We start from the raw sequence: 17817 nt of genomic DNA on the forward strand, positions 1-17817 counted from the left end.
TCCTCCCCTCTCCCTTGTGCGCCAGCCATGGCCTTTGTTCATAATTTTTTTCTGCATGTACTCGATTAACAATGCAAGAAAAATAAATAAAATGTAAAAATAGTAAGATTGAGATGGAGTTCAGTTATCTCCGTCTCTTGTTGGTCTGAGCATGTCGCCGGCGAGCGGTTGTCGTTCATATGGTCTTCTTTCTTGATCGTCGTGCCCGGCGTGAGCGACGTGGTGGAAGAAGACGTGATGCAGCGGTGAGGTCATGCTTCCTTGCGTCGTCTAGAACCGAGGATCAAATAGCAATCCATTGTTCTAATCTCTGGCTGCGGAGCATAGTCCTTGCGTTGGTTTAGTGCAAGGCTTCGGACCGCATTTTGCTATGAAGAAGATTGCAGCATGGCCGTTGTTGTCTTGTCAGAAGATCGGCTGTCACTTGCTGGCGGTGACGACGTCTCCGAGAACAGCCGCCGGCATGAAGTCATTGTCGAAATTAAATTTAGGCCTCATGGCCTCTGTCCTCTTGTCTTTGCCAATGTTCTCGTCAAGTGCTCGTAGACGCATATCTCAGCGTGTTTCTTGTTGCTCTTGCCGACTTGCCGTGATGGTGCAGAGGCCATCGTGCCTCTGCGTTTGCTTATTGAGAGTTGTCGCCGAGTTCCAGTAGAAGCAAAGCAATTTGACGAGTTCTGTTGTCTCGGTGAGATGGCCAATTGCTCAACGGAGAATAAACGTGACTGATAACGTGTTAGAAGTAAAGGTGAATGGAATAATTGGATTCTTGATTGATAGAGATCACTGTTTATATACAATATCAAAGGAGGCCGAAGGGACATACCCCTTCGGTATGACCCCTTCGTGAGTTGGCCCTTTCATGGATTGACCCTTTCGTGATAGCCCTTTCATAAAAAATAACTATCTAACCACTAATATAATTAACTATTACAGAAATTGATTACTAATTCTAATTTCTTCATAACACTCCCTCTTGATCAATTTTCTTTCTTGTGGTCTTGTTTCTTGTTGTAACCATGACTCGGGCTTATAGTGGAAGAAGGGATCAGATAATAATAATATAAATAGTGTGGACCTTTTTTTTAACGAACTAAATAGTGGACTCACATTGGTATACAGGTTAATGCAGGTTGGTAACATCAAGTGGTGCCGGTTGCTATTAATGTGCCTCCAAAAGTGATGTTCGTTAGAGAATACTCCCTCCGTTCCGAGTGTAAGGTATTTTGGTTAATTCTAAGTCGAAGTAGTCTAAAATTAAGAATAATATTAAAATCTAACACATCAAATAAGTAAATTATAAAAATATACTTCATAATGAATCTAATCATTTCTTATTTGACATTTATTTCAAATATTATTACCCTTTTTATAATTATGGGCAAACTTAATTAGAACAGTTTGACTTAGGACGAACCAACATTGCCGTACATTTTATGACGGAGGGAATATATACTGATGATAGTGGTCAGCACGTATATTTATGCTGATCCAATGCGGGGTTTTGCGGAGATCGCATTGTCATCCCAACAAGAAAGAATGTATACGGCCATGCCTACGTATCTCCTTGCGATCGAAGCTTAGCGACTAAGCATACACACGTCAACATGCACAATCCTGCCTCTGGATATATATAATAAGAGACAATGCAAACGAAAGCTAGGTAGGATCCTATCCTATGCGAAGAATCCACTAATAATTAGGTAAAAAAACGAGAACACCGTATCAAGCATGCTAACCACACTTTCGTCTAGCACACCCAAAAGTCAGTAAATGTCAAAGATCACGCCGCAGGTTGAGCTAATTAACCATTGTTAATCTCATGGGGAATCTTCTTGCAGGCTGCAGCTGCGGCAAAAAGAATCGAGTTCAACTCGTTCTTCCTCCTTCCAACTTGCACGAACTACACATGCACGATGCGGAAGCAGCCAAAAGAAACGCTGGGGGCATCCATCTTTTCGGCAACCGCGGCTTTTGTTGGTTGGCGCATCCTTTACGAGTTTCATTTCCGGAGAAAAAGAACCTTTTGCAAGCTCGCACACGCTCCATCTTTTCTTACAATAATTGACAGCACAACTGCAAGAATGCATAATCACTGCCTGTGGATTGGTTGTCATGAACTGATGAAAGTCCCCTGCAGCCTGCTTGTTATAAATGCTGGTCTCTGGTGTCTTCACTTGTGCAGCCTAACGAGCAACTAATTGTAGCTGAGCTCCATTTTTTTTTTAAAAAAGTCTAAGCTCCAGTTTGTGACGAGGAGCTACAGCCAGTAGTGGCTGCATGCTCATGGCGATGGAGGAGAACTTGTCGTGGTGGCCGCTGCCGGCATGGATGAGCCCCGGCGCGGCGCTGTTCCTGTTCTGCAACGTGCTCGTCGGCGCCATCGTGGTCACCTCCCGCGGGGGGCAGGGCGCGTCCACAACGCGGAGGCTCTGCCGCAGCGCGTCGTCCATGGTCCTCGGCCGGCTCCGGTCCTTCACCATGTTCTCCGTCCTCTTCGAAGAGGGCTACCACCCGTCCCTGGAACTGGAAGCCGAGGAGGAGCAGCATCAACCGGCCGTCGCGGAACCAGCGAGCGCGGCCGCCGCCACAGCATCGACGGCGTCCGAGAGCGCCGCCGCTGAGGAAGTGGCTGGAGGCAACGGGAAGGACAACATGCCCGTCTGCTCGGAAGAGGCTCATGAGCCGGCACGGCAATCGTCACCGCCATCAGCTGCTGTCTCCACGGCCGCCGCCGAGGCAACAGCGGCAGCGGAGCGGCCGGCGGCGACGGTGGCGGAGTCGATCATGCAGCGCGCGCGAGCGTGCCGGCGGGAAGTAGTGGAGGAAGCACTGGAGGGGAAAGCGGCGCTGAACGCGCGGGCGGAGCTGTTCATCCGGCAGTTCCGGGAGGACCTCAAGCTGCAGCGCCTCAACTCCATTGTCAACTACACCCGCGCGCTCCGCCGCGGCGTCGGCCAGTAGATGTGCTTGAACGGCCTTTCCTTTTCTAGCAACCTGATACAGGGTTTATCCCTTTTTGGCAGAAAAATTGCTACCTGCTTCATTTTAATAATGTTCTGCGTTCCAGAGCAGGATAATGACAAATTAATCTGAGGTTTAAAAATATTATAATTTTACAACCGAGCATCAAAATCATTACAGCAAATGCCTATTTGCTTTCCTTCCTGGCCACACCATGACTTGCACTGCTTTTAAGAAAATAACATAGTTAGAGGAAAGCAGTAGAGGTTGAAGACTTTGCAGTATGTTGCCAATATTATTGCCTAGTTCTGAAAATACTTCTAGCATTTGATGTATTTGCCTACTGAAAAGTATTAAAATGCGTCTCGTAATTGATGTATTTGCCCACTAGAAAGTAATAAAATGCTTCTAATAATTGATATTGGAAGTACTGAAAATACTTCTACTATTTGACAAAAATGCTTCTTGTTCTTGTTCACCCGTGAACCTGCATCCTCTCCACACTTCTTCAGCTGTAGAGAAATTTGATGATTCTTTCTTGCTCCACTTCAGATAAGAGCGAGGAACAACTTAAAAGGAGAGTAGCAAAAGAAGAAAGAAATTAAAAAATCGTCAAGAACACTAGAACTCGTACTAATGGCAATGCGGGCGCGATCAAAGAATTTCAAACCAAAACAAACCAATAATCACTATCCACTGTATGGCAGATCTTATTGCATTTCAGATTGCTGGATGCTGATTGCACATAGTGGTAGAGAAATAATATCAGTACAAATGCTAGCGGATGTATGTGGATATACTACTTAAGGCAACTAATCAGAAGTTGCACAATTTTGCCTACGAAGAACCATATTATTCCATAGCACAGAAACATGGGTGTTGCCTACTGAAATATATTGTATTGCTTAATTTGGAATTACATTATTGCTTACTGAGGAAAAGTTGCATGCAACGTTTATGTACTAATTGACAGAAAATAGAAACTTTTCTAAATTGCTTCATGTTCGCTAGTTGGATAGTATTTAAATGCCTACTGAAATTTATTAAAATGCTAATAAAGATGAACTTGCATGCAACCAGTTTCAGGACTGAAGATAAAAATTGTCTCTCATGCAGAAATGCAAAAGCCAACAACCATGCATAAAAAAGCTAACAGGCATGCAGAAAATAATGTTATTGCCTAATAAAAATCATATTATTACCTAATGAAAACATGTTGCTGCATTTATTAAGCTTCAAGGACAAGCATCATCCAACATCATGCAGGTTAATATGTTTACAGAGCACAACAACAACTGATCATAACATTCATAAAGTGTTGAAGCATCAACATTGATCCAGGAAAAGAAATCATGTAAAGAAAAATTTCAACTAACTTGAGTTTTTTGTTTGCTCTTTCAACAAGTCTGCTCCTAACATGTCTCTTCAAGCACCTGTCAGGATCTTAAAGATAGCCATTATAGTAACTCCATGCACTAATCTTTAAGGTATAATCAAGAAATATGATAATGAACTTAGGAGCAACTTAAAACAAATGAGCAGGAAAAAATAATCAAAACCCGTACAACATGATTCCTAGCATTTTATATGCTGGTAAACCAACTCAGCAAGTTAGTGAGTTACAATAGGCTATTTTTAGAAACCTCTTAAGCAATGTGTAGAAAATTACGATCAAATTAGAACATAGACAGCAACATTTTCAAAGATCAAAAAGGCATCATATAGCTACATCATTGGTTTGCATGAGCCTACTCTAACACCAAGCACCAAGCAGTAAGTAAATCAGTAGAGGAAGCTAGCGGATCACAAGCACAAAACTCTATAACTCAGAACTTAAATGGCATAGTTTGGCAATATTGAAATGCTTACAATTCCTATATTGTCTATTTAATTTATGATTCATTTGCACAACTGTAGTCCTTAAATTTTACTAACGAAAAGAGATCAACTTGTCTCTATTTTGAAGGCATATTTCCATGTAGACATGAACTGTTTATACCAAACTAAAAAAACATGTAACTAAAACAATTAAAATATTTATGAATTTTGCCGAAACTGTGTACCTCTCTAACATAAAAGAAAAGTCATATATTCAAATCAAAAGGAGCACCGATTGGTTGCATCACTGGTTTGTGTGAATCTACTCTAACACCAAGCACCAAGCAGAAATTAAATTACTAGAAAGAAAAGGCCAGATCATCATACCAAAAAAATTGCTACCTAAGAACATAAAAGCAAAATTTGACAATCTTGAAACACCTATATTTCCTAATGGTATTTCCTAATGGTGTATCCTGATTTATGATACATTTATACAAACAAAACAAGATAGACATCAAGGGAAGAGAGGATTCCTAAGATAGCATGATTTCTGCAAACCAAAACGTGCGGTTTTCGTCGAGGCTCGGCAGAGGGCCTCTCCAGGTCGCGATAGCTATATATCGCGCATGCTGCAACAATGGGATCCATCGCCTTAATAGATCCGATGTGAACTAGTAACACAAATTCGGCTCATTATGATATTCACATCTGTTGTCATGTGGTTTGTTCTTTTATTTCTCGTGGTCCAAGATAGTATCAGCCGGAGGCCCAAGTCTTTCTACCAGTAGCCTACTACTTGATGTGCTGCCACCGGAGCTGGCCCACCAGGCCACCATCCCACGGTAACAGGCAAGGAGAAATCCGGCAGCTTGCTGTTTCTTGTTTCATTTTTTTGCTCTTTTTATTTCATCCATTACTAGTTTGATTTTGTCACGTCCATTTCTCCTTTTCATTGCACTTTCTCATGTACCCATTCTACAAATCTTTGTAGTCTTATTTTGTTTTTCTATTTTATTTATTTTGTATTTATTTACTTATTTTTTCTTCTATTCCTTAGTAGATGTTTCCTCTATCAATTATTCGGCCATATTGACTCATTTGTTCACTTTATAGATTAAAATGTTCAGCCACATTGACTCATTTGTTCGTGGTATTTATTTCCCATTATCTATCCTGTACAATCAAATGTTAAAGATGTTCAATGTTTTGTTCCTTGCACATTATTATTTGTTCGTTATGTTTGATTCTTTGTTCGTAAAAATAATTATTTATTCATATTGTTAAAATATTTGTTCTCAGCAAATGAACCTAATTATGTAATATTAAAAAATATATTTTAAAAAATATTATACAAACGTAGGCAAGTGTGGTCTTGTTTTGAAGATCTTAATATAAAATGATAATGGTGCAATCTAAATTTAGTTTGGACACACCGTTTAAGATCTATGATTTTTTTTAAGTTCTAAACTTCCTTACACGTGGGGTGATGTCATCGCCTTTGTGTTTTCTATGCATGCACTGGCTCTTTTCTTTTTGGAGTTGAATCGTAAGCGTCGGTTACGTAGTTAATTAATTAAAACACCTAGCTAGGTGGGTTGACGGCCCATTTAGTTGAATGTGGAGAATGTTTTTCAGGTGATGGTTATAGATATTGTCGCCTCTTGTGACATATAACTGCGGGCACAGCTACATATCGCTGAAGTTGCTGTAATAGGCCTTTTTGATTCAGCCCAAGTTCCGATATTTGGACCTTCCCCACTCCCCCCCCCCCCCACCCCCAGAAAAAATTCCTTACATGCAGAAAAAATAGCTGTGATGATGTGGTCCACATGCAAGCAATTCTAAATTTAAAAACCTATAAATAATAAATGGAGTATCCAAATTAAATTTGGATTGCACTATTATCTTTCTCATGACAAAATCTTCAAAACAAGACCGCACTTGCCTATATCTGCATAATATTTTATAAAAAATATTTTTTTAGTACTAAATAATTAGTTTAAGCTACTGAGAACAAATATTTTAACAACATGAATAAAAAATTATTTTTACGAACAAAGACTTTAAACGTAACGAACAAATAGTAATGTAGAATGAACAACACATTAAACATCACGAACATTTGGTTGTATAAGCTAAATAATAGAAAATTAATATCACGAATAAATAAGTCAACAACTCAATATTTTTAAATGGGCTGTCCTCAGCCAAATTGCAGGATTGTTGGGATGCGTAACATGGTCCAATGCTTTTACTAAAGAGGAAAGATTTTTTTTACAAACAAAAATATATACTAAACGAACGAATAATAATGTACAACGAACAAAATATTTTACATATCACGAACATTTAATTCTATAGAATAAATAATGAAAATGAATATCACTAACAAATGAGTCAATATCACTGAACAATTTAATCTACAGTGCGAACAAATAATTTGGCACTGTGAACAAATTAGTTACACATAGACAGCTAAGTTTACATGAAGATAAATGCATCTATATCATAAAAAATATTTCTATAAGCATATATACGCATGCTAAGTTAGCATATAAGAAATAAATTATTTATCGCACCAATTCATATATCTAAAATTAGTACAAAGAAAATAATATATAAACTTAAAATCAACCATATGAACTCACAGAACAAATTTGGATACAAAGTAATGCACCGTATAAAGAAAAGAGAGAAGTCATCGTAAAACACATGGAAGGAAAATATAAACAAAAGGGAGAAAAGGAAACATAAGAAAAAACATTTAAAAGTGAGAAGATAAAATAATGGAAGAAAATATGAAAGAAAATATGGAAGAAAAGGAGTGAAAAATAATTGAACGAAATAAAGAATTAAAAAAGAACAACCAAGGAAGGTATTGTGTGATATAGTCACAAATGTGTAACTTTGTACTAAAAAGTCTATATAAAGGAATTAAAATAAAAATGTAAGAGAGAAATAAGTCTAAAATTATAAATATTGTATAAACTAAAGACAAGTTAAAGTACAAAGTAACCAGCTAGAAAAGAAAAGAAACAGAAAATTACAAAAACGTTACTATAAGATAAGAAATGTTGTACGGACATGAAAGAGAAAAGAATGAAAAAGAAACGGAGAAAATATAAACAAAAGAGAAGCTAACGGAAGGGGAAAAAGAAACAGAATAAAAAGAGTCACATCTCTATACATCCTCGTAACTTTGCAAATCTCTGTTTAACTTAGCATGAGGCCCAATTAAAAAAATACTATTGGGCTAAGAATGTCTCGGTGCTCGGTGGATTGCAATTCTTTCAGGCGATGGGTCTTATTTTTATCGCGCGCGATATATAGCTGTACTGTATAACCGTGCCCTCTGCAGGTTGAAGCAAAGTGCTTGATGTTTGACTTAGCACGTTTTCACGTCAACACAGTCACATCATCACCAAACTTTATTAGAAACTAACACATTTTCACGTCAACACACTCACATCATCACCAAACTTTATTAGAAACTAACACATTGCACCGTTTCTTCTGTGGAACGGCAAACTTTATTAGAAACTAACACATTGCACCATTTCTTCATGTGGTCCCGTAATAAATGGTGGCCACTTCTTCCATTCTCCCGTACGTCGTCTTCTTTCTCCTCCATGCTCCCTTCTCTCTCCGTCGTGGCTGCCTCTTCTGCTCGATTTGCTTACGAAGGAGGGAAGGAGGTAGCACTGGTGCTTGGATTTGGTGCGGTTCGGTTGAGCTCAGGTGCTCAACCGTTGTTGCTTTGGTGGACAAAAAGAGAGAAGCAGGTGCTGCTTGCTTGCATCTCGTAGCAACTCGAACTGAAGATTATATTGGATTGGTGAAGAAAGGGTAAAGATGATATAGATGTTATGCTGCAGGGAATATCGCCGTATTCGAGCAAAATTTCTGCGACTTGCTAGCTTCAGTGAGCGGCGACGGAGGCGGAGCGGCTAGCTGCTGCAGTGCTGCCGCGCGCGGACCTCGAGGTGAGCGGAAGCGACGGCCGAGCAGCTCGCGGCAGACACAGCGGCGGGCTGACGCGTGAGGCCCCGGCAAACGCAGCGGTGGGTCAACACGTGAGGCCCCGGCGGCCGCTTGCCCGTGGTCAGCGAGCGACGACGACGGTGTCTCGTGGGTATAGATTGCAACAGTTAGGCGCTTACTACTTACAAACTGTAACATTCTACCCATGGGCCGGTTGGACCACAATTGGAGTACCATGTATGGGGTTTGGTAGCTTAAAAATAGTACTAAATGGGAAGTTGAGAGTGGGACGATCTAACTTAAATAGCCAACTCTAGAAAATATTGCAACCTTAAGTTAAAACTTTTACGCGAAGCGATGATGAAACCGTAAGCAAATTGCAATATGGCGTGGTCCACTTAGCGTGTAGAGTGAGCATGAACCACAATTGGAGTCATTACATTTGTTGTAACAGCCCAAATCGTGGTTGTTGGGTTGAAATTGGCCCAGCATGCATAGGGATGGCAACGGCACAAACCCGTTGGGTTTTGCTTGCACAGACTCGTGCCCGCGAATACAAAACCCGCCCATTAAAAAACCTGTGACCCATCACGGGTACAAGATTTTGCCCAAAACCATGCCCGCTCGGGTCGTGGGCAACCCACGGGTCGCTCGTGACCGACAACCATGTGCCATGTTGAGGGAGACGAGCGGGCAAGCTGCAACTGCGAGGGAGGCGAGCGGGCGAGTTGCAACTGGGAGGGAGATGAGCAGCGGGTGAGCTGCGACTGGAAGGGAGGCGAGCAGCGGGCGACCTGTGGCGGTGAGGGAGGGCGAGCGGACGGCCTACCAGCGACATTGGGGAGGGCGACCTGTGACTGCAAGCAAGGGAGGGTGGTGTCGGGGGCACAGACCGCCGGCCACCGCAAGCAGCCTGTGCGCCTAGGCGCCTGGCGGCCTGGGGTCTGGATCGCTGGAGGCGTGCGGCACTGCAGGTCTGTGGCTGCTGGGGTTGGGTGGGGCTGGCCGGGTGGGGGAATGCGGCTGCTGCGGGTGGGAGGAGGTGGATTAGGTTTAGGGTTTGGGTGGATGCTCTCTTATATACAATTTATATTGGGCCAGGCGGTTTGGGCTGTTTTGGGCTTAAATGTTGGCTAATTTGATTTTACGGGTTCGTGTTCTATGTTCCCAGACCCGAACCCGCAAACCCGATGGGTTTAAATTTTTGTCCATTAACAGCCCCTCGGGTCGAGAAATTGACCTAGACCAGTGCCCTAATGGAGTAAAAATCTATCGAATTTCGGGTACCCATTGCCAACTCTACGCATGCTAGTGCTGGGAGCACTAGCAACAGCCAGGGAAATAGTCCCATATTACCTAGGCAAGAGGAGCTAAACCAGCTTCAATAGGTGGTCTGAGGAAGTTATTAACTCCGGTCGCAACCTTTTTGTGTGAAGCGAGGACGAAAGCGCAAGTGAGTTAATTAGCAGGTGTGGTTAATTCAACGTGTAGAGTGGATCTTAACCTTTTTTCTAGGCTATGTTGCTACATTGGGTATCAGAGCCAACTTTCGCTGCATGACGGGCACATACGGTTCAGACGATGCCCGGGCATGGTGTGCATGACGCGCGTGGACCCTTTGTGGTCACGCTATGGTACATGCGTTGGCACTAGACCTACGAATGTGGCCAAGAAAGTCGACCCTAAACCTATGTTTTAATTTGTATGAGTAAGCTAGTTCGATAGCTCGATGAGAACGTCGAGTTCTCAGGGTAAATGTGTTGCAATAGCCCAACTCGTGGCTGTTTGAAATTGTCCCAACACGCGTGCTAGTGCTGGGAGCACTAGCAGTAGCCAAGAAAATAGTCCCATATTGCCTAGGCAAGAGGAGCTAGACCAGTTTAAATAGGTGGTCTGATGAAGTTATTAACTCCGGTCGCAACCTTTTGTGTGAAGTGAGGACAAAAATACAAGATAGTTAATTAGCAGTTGTGATACATTCAACATGTATAGTGGATCTTAACTGGCGGCCCGGACGTGAGGGCCACAGCAAGAGCACAAATCCCCATGGCGGCCCGAGGGTTTATCGCATGGGGCTGAGGCGCTCAGGCAGCAGTGGCAGGCCTCCGGTGGTGTGGCTAGCACGAAGAGGTAGCAGCGGATGATGATAATTTAGAAAGTCCTACGTATGCCACGCAGATGTTGAACAAAGCTGTTAACATTTCCTTCCGAATAAAATTGCAAGTCAACACTTTAAAAAACAAGAATACCTCCTTTTGTGTTATAATATTTAGGGTCCCTAATATTTAACAAATGACATAGATGTAAGCAATTTTGATTATTAGCTATGGCTCTATTTTCATAAATTTCTTATACCTCTATCAAGAGATTTGATACTCTATACCGTGCCTTAATCATGATAACAGAAACTGAGAGCACCCGCATGAATAAATAAGGCAACGGATACTAATAATGGGGCACCAAGGTCATTTTATTGCGTCACTATTTTTTTCAAAAAAAATTATAATTGCACTTCTCATAGGATAAATTGAGCTTGTCTCTTAAAATTACTAGCTCGTGCAGAAGCACATGTAACTCCTTAATATGGTCTTCCTTTTCTCCCTCACCTTTCCGTCTAACACTATTTTTCCCCATGCAGGGAACTGGTTATTGCCAATGTCGAGGCCTAGGAGAAGGCAAGTACAATGGCCACCTCGCCATTGACGCACTATACCACATCCTCGAATCACCGACTACATAGGAGTCAGTATAAGCCGTTATACTGACTAATCATCAGTCGGTATAGAGCTTTGCCAACTCCACCTTTTTGTCGCTGCAAGTGCGGGCGGTATTAAATTTTACCGACCGATCATCCAACGCTACATGGAGTTTTTAGCGACTGATAGTTCAACGACATAGTTTATGTGGATAAAAAAAATAAAAGTTGATCTGTGACCAATAGTGCAATTGTGATGCTGTGTTTCAAATGTCCATTGTATCCATCATAAACCCGAAATTATTATCAGTGCATCAACTTTCATCTCAAGATACATCTATCATAAGAACATGGATACAGATTCAATATGAGAATACAAACGTTGACATTGATCACCCATACAAATATTAGTTGTCCAATGTTTTTTCCAGAACTGTAGACAACAAGGGTTCCATATAAGCCAGCAATTACAAGAAGCATATACAACCAAATTTTCCATCACAGTAAACACCAAAAGGCGCTCAGGAACCCCAAAAGACTTAAGTGCAGAGAAGACCTAGCCTATAAGCACAACCTAAAAAGCTACATACCAGGAACACAGCTAACACTTGACTCCTTATAAAGCATCCTCTTGGAGATCCTTGTTTTATGTCTAGGAAGTTCAGAAGAAACACAATTTCAATGAGCTGGAACTGGCAGACAAAAGAAGCATGCCCTCCCTCTGCGATTAGGCATCCTTGCTCGCACCTTGAAGGAAAAAAATAGAAACATACAAAATTAGTATTGAGGGTCTTTTTGTTGTCAAGAATAACCACAGTGCAGCCAATGTGTCCCTTCAAATTATTCTCATCTCTTATAACATCTGTAGTTAATGCCTTTGCGGCATGCTTGAAATTGGGGGAAATCAACCAAGAAAAAGGCATGCAAATAAACCGAGAATAATGATCAAGTGTAAAATTTATAGGCTTTATCCCCTCTCCCAAAATACACACACACGAACACAAGCTATGAGTACACACACACGAACATAAGCATGTAGGTACGCTGAGAACTATGACGAATTGCCAGGACCATAATCTTTATTATCTTCTTTTACACACACACACACACACACACAAGCTATGAGATTACAGTTTGTTAGCTTTTGCAGTTGCGTATTCGTGCTTCATAATTAAGAAACTTTACAGGGAAAAAACTATAATTAAGAAACATACACAAGCAAATATTGGTAACCATACCTAGTTTGTTTACAGTATAATCAAGCTTGAACATACATTCTTTGCCAACTGCAGCTGGTCCTTCAGCAAGCTAAATATGATTGAACACTGCACGTTTTGGTAGAAAATTGAATAGGGCACAGTTATACCATAAGTTACGGTTTCAGTTGTACAATCTAGTAATGCAAGAGTTAATTTATGAACGTGGATGTGATCAGGACCATTGGATTGGCGATCTACTGTCAGAAGTAGTTGGGCTATTTGGGCCAAAACAGATCTAATTTCATTCTTTCTCTGCTAAATATTTTTCCTTTTCCCTTTTTTATTTATTGCACCATTACGAAGTAACATATGAAAATATTTATCCCATATAAACCAACATATTTTTTATATGCAATAGACTGCATATAAGTTTTTTATAATTTTTAAAATTTTAGAACTGATTTACTATTTCTTGTATGTTAAATTAATTTCTATATGGTTATAAAAAATAATTCTAAATTGGACTACACGTGATTTAATAAGATACAAAATGTTGCATAAAAATTATATTTAAAATCGTATGTTCTATTCTAGTTTATAAAATGGAGATAGATGAAAAAAATGCAATTATTTTATAGGGATAATTCAAACTGTTATCTCCAAATTATCACAATAATTACAGTAATATCTCAATGGGGTCAGAAAATTCTACAAATTGATATGACAACATATTTTTGTCTATGAGATTTCTATATGGAAATTAAATAATTTTGATGAAGTGGGAATATACATTGTTTACAAAATGATACATCTCTCATATAGTTTCTTATAACTTGTCATACTTTGAGATTTGAATAGCTTATAAAGTTTTTAACTCGTATGCACCTCAAATTTGTACATAATCTTATATTTACCGTAATATTAGAAAATATGAAATCATATCACTATATGTTATGCAGAAATAATTTTTTATTCTGTACATGGGTGGAAGAAAACAAGACATACGTAAAATTTCTAGAAAACAATAATTAACACAAAAATACCATTAAATGAAAAGTTCATGATTTTAGAAAAATTCAGAAAAAAACAACCATCAAATTTGAAGTTTATTGAGAGAGAAATACCAATTAAAAGTTTTAATTTTGGATTAAAAAGAGAAAGATGAACCATACATATGTTTATCATTTAAAGAGCTTTCCCGACTAACGAATATATGTCCAAACACTGCTAGAAAATCTCTCATTAGTACCGGTCGGGAACCCCCGGTTTGTACCGGTTTCCCGACCGGTACCTCTCCTCCGGTACTAAGTCCACGTGCACTTAGTACCGGTCAGCTGGCCCGGTACTAAACAGTCTGTTTAGTACCGGTTGGTAACACCAACCGGTACTAAACTGCTGGCCACGCCAGCAGCTAGGCCGAGCAGTTTAGTACCGGTTGGTAATACCAACCGGTACTAAACGATTTTTTTCTTTTTGATGCTTTATATTTGTTCTATTTTCCTTTCAATTTCAATTAATTAGTATTAGTAGTCGTACTCGCAGCGGTTTATGTATTTGTACTCGTACTCGTATCTAGAATTCGTATTTGTATATGGAGCAAAGCAAATAAAAAAAATTATATACATACATGGATAAAAAGAAATGTTAGAAATTATATACATACATGGATAAAAGACAATAATATTTACAAGTATGGATTCTCATAAGTTTTTTCCGACAAATTCTTCAATAATTCTAATCATCCGCATCGTCATCGGCACCGACATCCTTCTTGCGGCGTTTGTTGAGTTTATCAGCTCGAGCCACCTCATCCAACAGGAATCCACAGAGTGCTTCTTAAATTGCCCTGATTCTTTCCGGTTCGATGAGGTTCTCTTTCATTCTCCAAATCTGTCAACAACAAATAAACACCAATAGTTTAATTTAGTACTTGCATGAAATTAGATACAAGAAATTGTTACTAATTACGTACTTCGAAGTTTTCTTGTGTCACCCTCTTGGTATCTCTGCAAAAAAAGTGCATGTGCTCACATACTTAGTATCCGCAGAGGTTGGTTCCTTAGTTATGTCTCAAACACTATATATATATACATGTTATGATATATTCATGCTGTTTGAATAAATGAAAGTAGATGTGCGATATTCGTACCGGCTTATTATGGTTGAATTCAAGCTCAGTCGGTGTTGACGCGACTCCTAATTGTGTTTTGAGGAACCGAGACCATGCCCGTTGCATGATATCTACGAGATTTTGATATAATTATGGTGGCTTATTCAAGGAGTCCCACAGTAACTCGGGACCGATCGATTTCGATCACAAGTAGGATCTAGTGGAAACTGTTGATACATACATATGGATACAAGAAATGTTAGATATATACACTTATTGGCTAGTTGAAGTGACTCAAAAAGTGAAAGGACTCACTTGAAGTTGTACGGCAACAGAATGAATGTGCGATCATGCTGCCCTTCCAAGGACATGACTAAATTATTCTCGGTCCGATTAGGATATTGGCGTACACACTCCTCATGTATAACATTCGGATCTATGAAGCCAACGTTGTAAATCCCGATCTTCCGGCATTCTTGCATTTTCATCCTGCACGATTACAAATAAAAGGAGGGAATGAGAAATCTAAATGACTTAGTAGAGCTAGAGTATACAATTGACAGAAAACACTTAAATAGACCATACACTGACGAGGGAATTGTCTAGGGCGTCTTGATGGAATAGAAACAAAAAATGGTCAAAATCAATCCAAATGTCATCCATTCCCCGATAGAAATGTGTATGTTTAATTCGAGCAGCTAGCATTATATACCCCTCTGCACATGCTTTCAAGTATCACTTATGTAACTCACGCATTATTGTTGGTAGGGTGTTAATCGACTCTAGTCACAAATACTATTTTTATTATTTCTACGTATATATCTACAAAATTTTTACAAATATCTACAAATTTACTATAATTTGAAAAAATATCTATAATTTCCACTATTTACTTCATTTGTATAAATATCTACAAATGTTAGACAAATTTACTATAATTTTTTACATGAAAAATATTGTAACCGTTCGTACTATTTTCTATAAATTTTTACTAATGTTCACAAATTTTCACAAATGTTCGATGCAATTCATCATTTTCTATAAATGTTCACAAATTTGTACAAAAGTTCACAAATTTCATCGATTTTAACAAATGTTTACAAAGTTCATAAATATCTATAGACATTCCATCGATTTGAACAAATTTCTAACAATTACATCAATTTTCTGCAAATTTCTAACAATTAAATAGCTTTGCTGACGTCAGCCCCAGTTCTCACAAATGGCGACGGCGGCAATAGCGGCGGCGGCATTCGAAGCGGCGGCATTGGAGGCGGCGGCGCTGGAGGCGGCGGTGCCCGAGATTCCGGATCCCCCGGACGACAGCGCGGATCGAGCGGCGGACGGCGTGGAGGATCGTCGCAGGGCGCGCGGTGGACAGCGCGGAGGAGGGCGGTGCGTTCGAGGTGGCATACGTCGGCGCGCGTGCGGATCGTGCGGAGGCCAGCGCGGAGGTGGCGCTGCGGACGGCCCGGGGCAGCGCAGGAGCCGGAGGCGGAGGGGGCCGGGAGCTGCGCGGCGGCGAACGGCGGTGTGCGCGCGCAAGGAGGCGCCAGCGGCCGTCGTGGAGATCGGGGGCGCCCGCTTCCGAGGAGGAGAGGGCCCGGCGTCGCGGTGGAGGAGGCAGAGGTGCGACGGGGCGTCGGCGCGGAGACAGAGGCGCGGCACGGCGGCGGGGTAGATGCGGAGTGGCGACCGGCGGCAGCAGCGGCGGCGAAATCGATCTGGGCGGAGGTGAGAATTGAAGGTGAGGGGGAACGGCCGGGGCTGTGTTATATATATAGGGGTGCCACTTTAGTACCGGGCCAAGGCATCGCCCGGCACTAAACTGGTGCCAGCGCAGATTAGTACCGGGCGTAGCCATGGCCCGGAACTAAATGGCCACATTTAGTACCGGTCAAGGGCATCGCCCGGTACTAACCTGCCCCATCTAGCCGGAAAATTTTCACGTAGCTCTTTAGTACCGGGCTAAGATTCAGCCCGGTACTAATCAGCTAATTAGATAGCTTTTCTGTTTTTTTTAGTGTTTTACATGTTGTTTATTTATAATAAACTAATTATAAATACAAATATATGTTGTTTTCACCATGCAAAATTATATTTCTGTATTATAGGTCACTATGTTGGATATATTTAATGTGTATGCACTTAATTTATCATATTGAGTCTAAATTTTTTTAGGGAAAATCCGATTCATGCCACCACAACTCCGTGAAATTGGGTGTCATGTTGAAAATCATGCCACTCAATGGCATGATTTTCAACATGAGATCCAATTTCAAGAAATTGGAGTGGCATGGATCCAACTGACCCATTTTTTTATATCTGTTTCAATTGTGTTTTCTGTGCAAACTATTATATAAATGCATAAAAATTAAAATATAAGTTATTTCGTACACCATATATTACATCAATCACTTGGTTACATGAACATGAAAGTATAACATAATGATTACACATTATTGTTTAATTGAACATTGACAACCTTTCTTTTTACAAAAGTCCCTTGATCATGATCGAGGCGTAAGTAAGGAGCGTCCTCTTTGGATAACAGGATGCTAGGGTCAACATCGATAGAGAATGGAGGATGGTCGTAAAATTGATCAAAGTCTTCTGACTTGTCCGAAATGTCTTCAACTCCAACGATTTTTCTTTTTCCTGGAAGAACTATGTGGCGTTTTGGCTCATCGTCGGACTTGCCTTGATTTTTCTTAGGTTTGCTTGCCATGTCCTTCACATAGAAAACCTGCATCACATCCTTAGCGAGGACGAATGGTTCATCTTTATATCCAATCTTTTTGAAGTCCACTATTGTCATTCCATACCGGTCTATCGTTACACCGCCACCTGCTCGGTTCACCCAATGGCATCGAAACAAAGAAATCTTCAAGAGGCCATAGTCAAGCTCCCATATTTCCTCTATGACACCAAAGTAGCTGTACTTATTTCCATCATGGCCTATTGCATCAATACGCACACTACTATTTTGGTTCGTGCTCTTTTCATCTTGGGCTCTTGTGTAAAACGTATATCCATTGATCTCGTAT

The 17817-nt window shown here is 40.6% G+C and overlaps 1 protein-coding gene across 1 annotated transcript; it reads left to right on the plus strand.

The window, feature by feature from the left end:
* Nucleotides 1-2193: 2193 nt before the first annotated feature.
* LOC120639175 lies at nt 2194-3088 on the plus strand. The gene has a single exon (XM_039915185.1). The coding sequence runs from the start codon at nt 2281-2283 to the stop codon at nt 2962-2964; it is 684 nt and encodes a 227-aa protein (XP_039771119.1). The 5' UTR covers nt 2194-2280; the 3' UTR covers nt 2965-3088.
* The last annotated feature ends 14729 nt before the right edge of the window (nt 3089-17817 follow it).

Source organism: Panicum virgatum, chromosome 6K (genome assembly GCF_016808335.1).
Source record: "Panicum virgatum strain AP13 chromosome 6K, P.virgatum_v5, whole genome shotgun sequence".
NCBI classification, from domain to species: Eukaryota; Viridiplantae; Streptophyta; class Magnoliopsida; order Poales; family Poaceae; genus Panicum; species Panicum virgatum.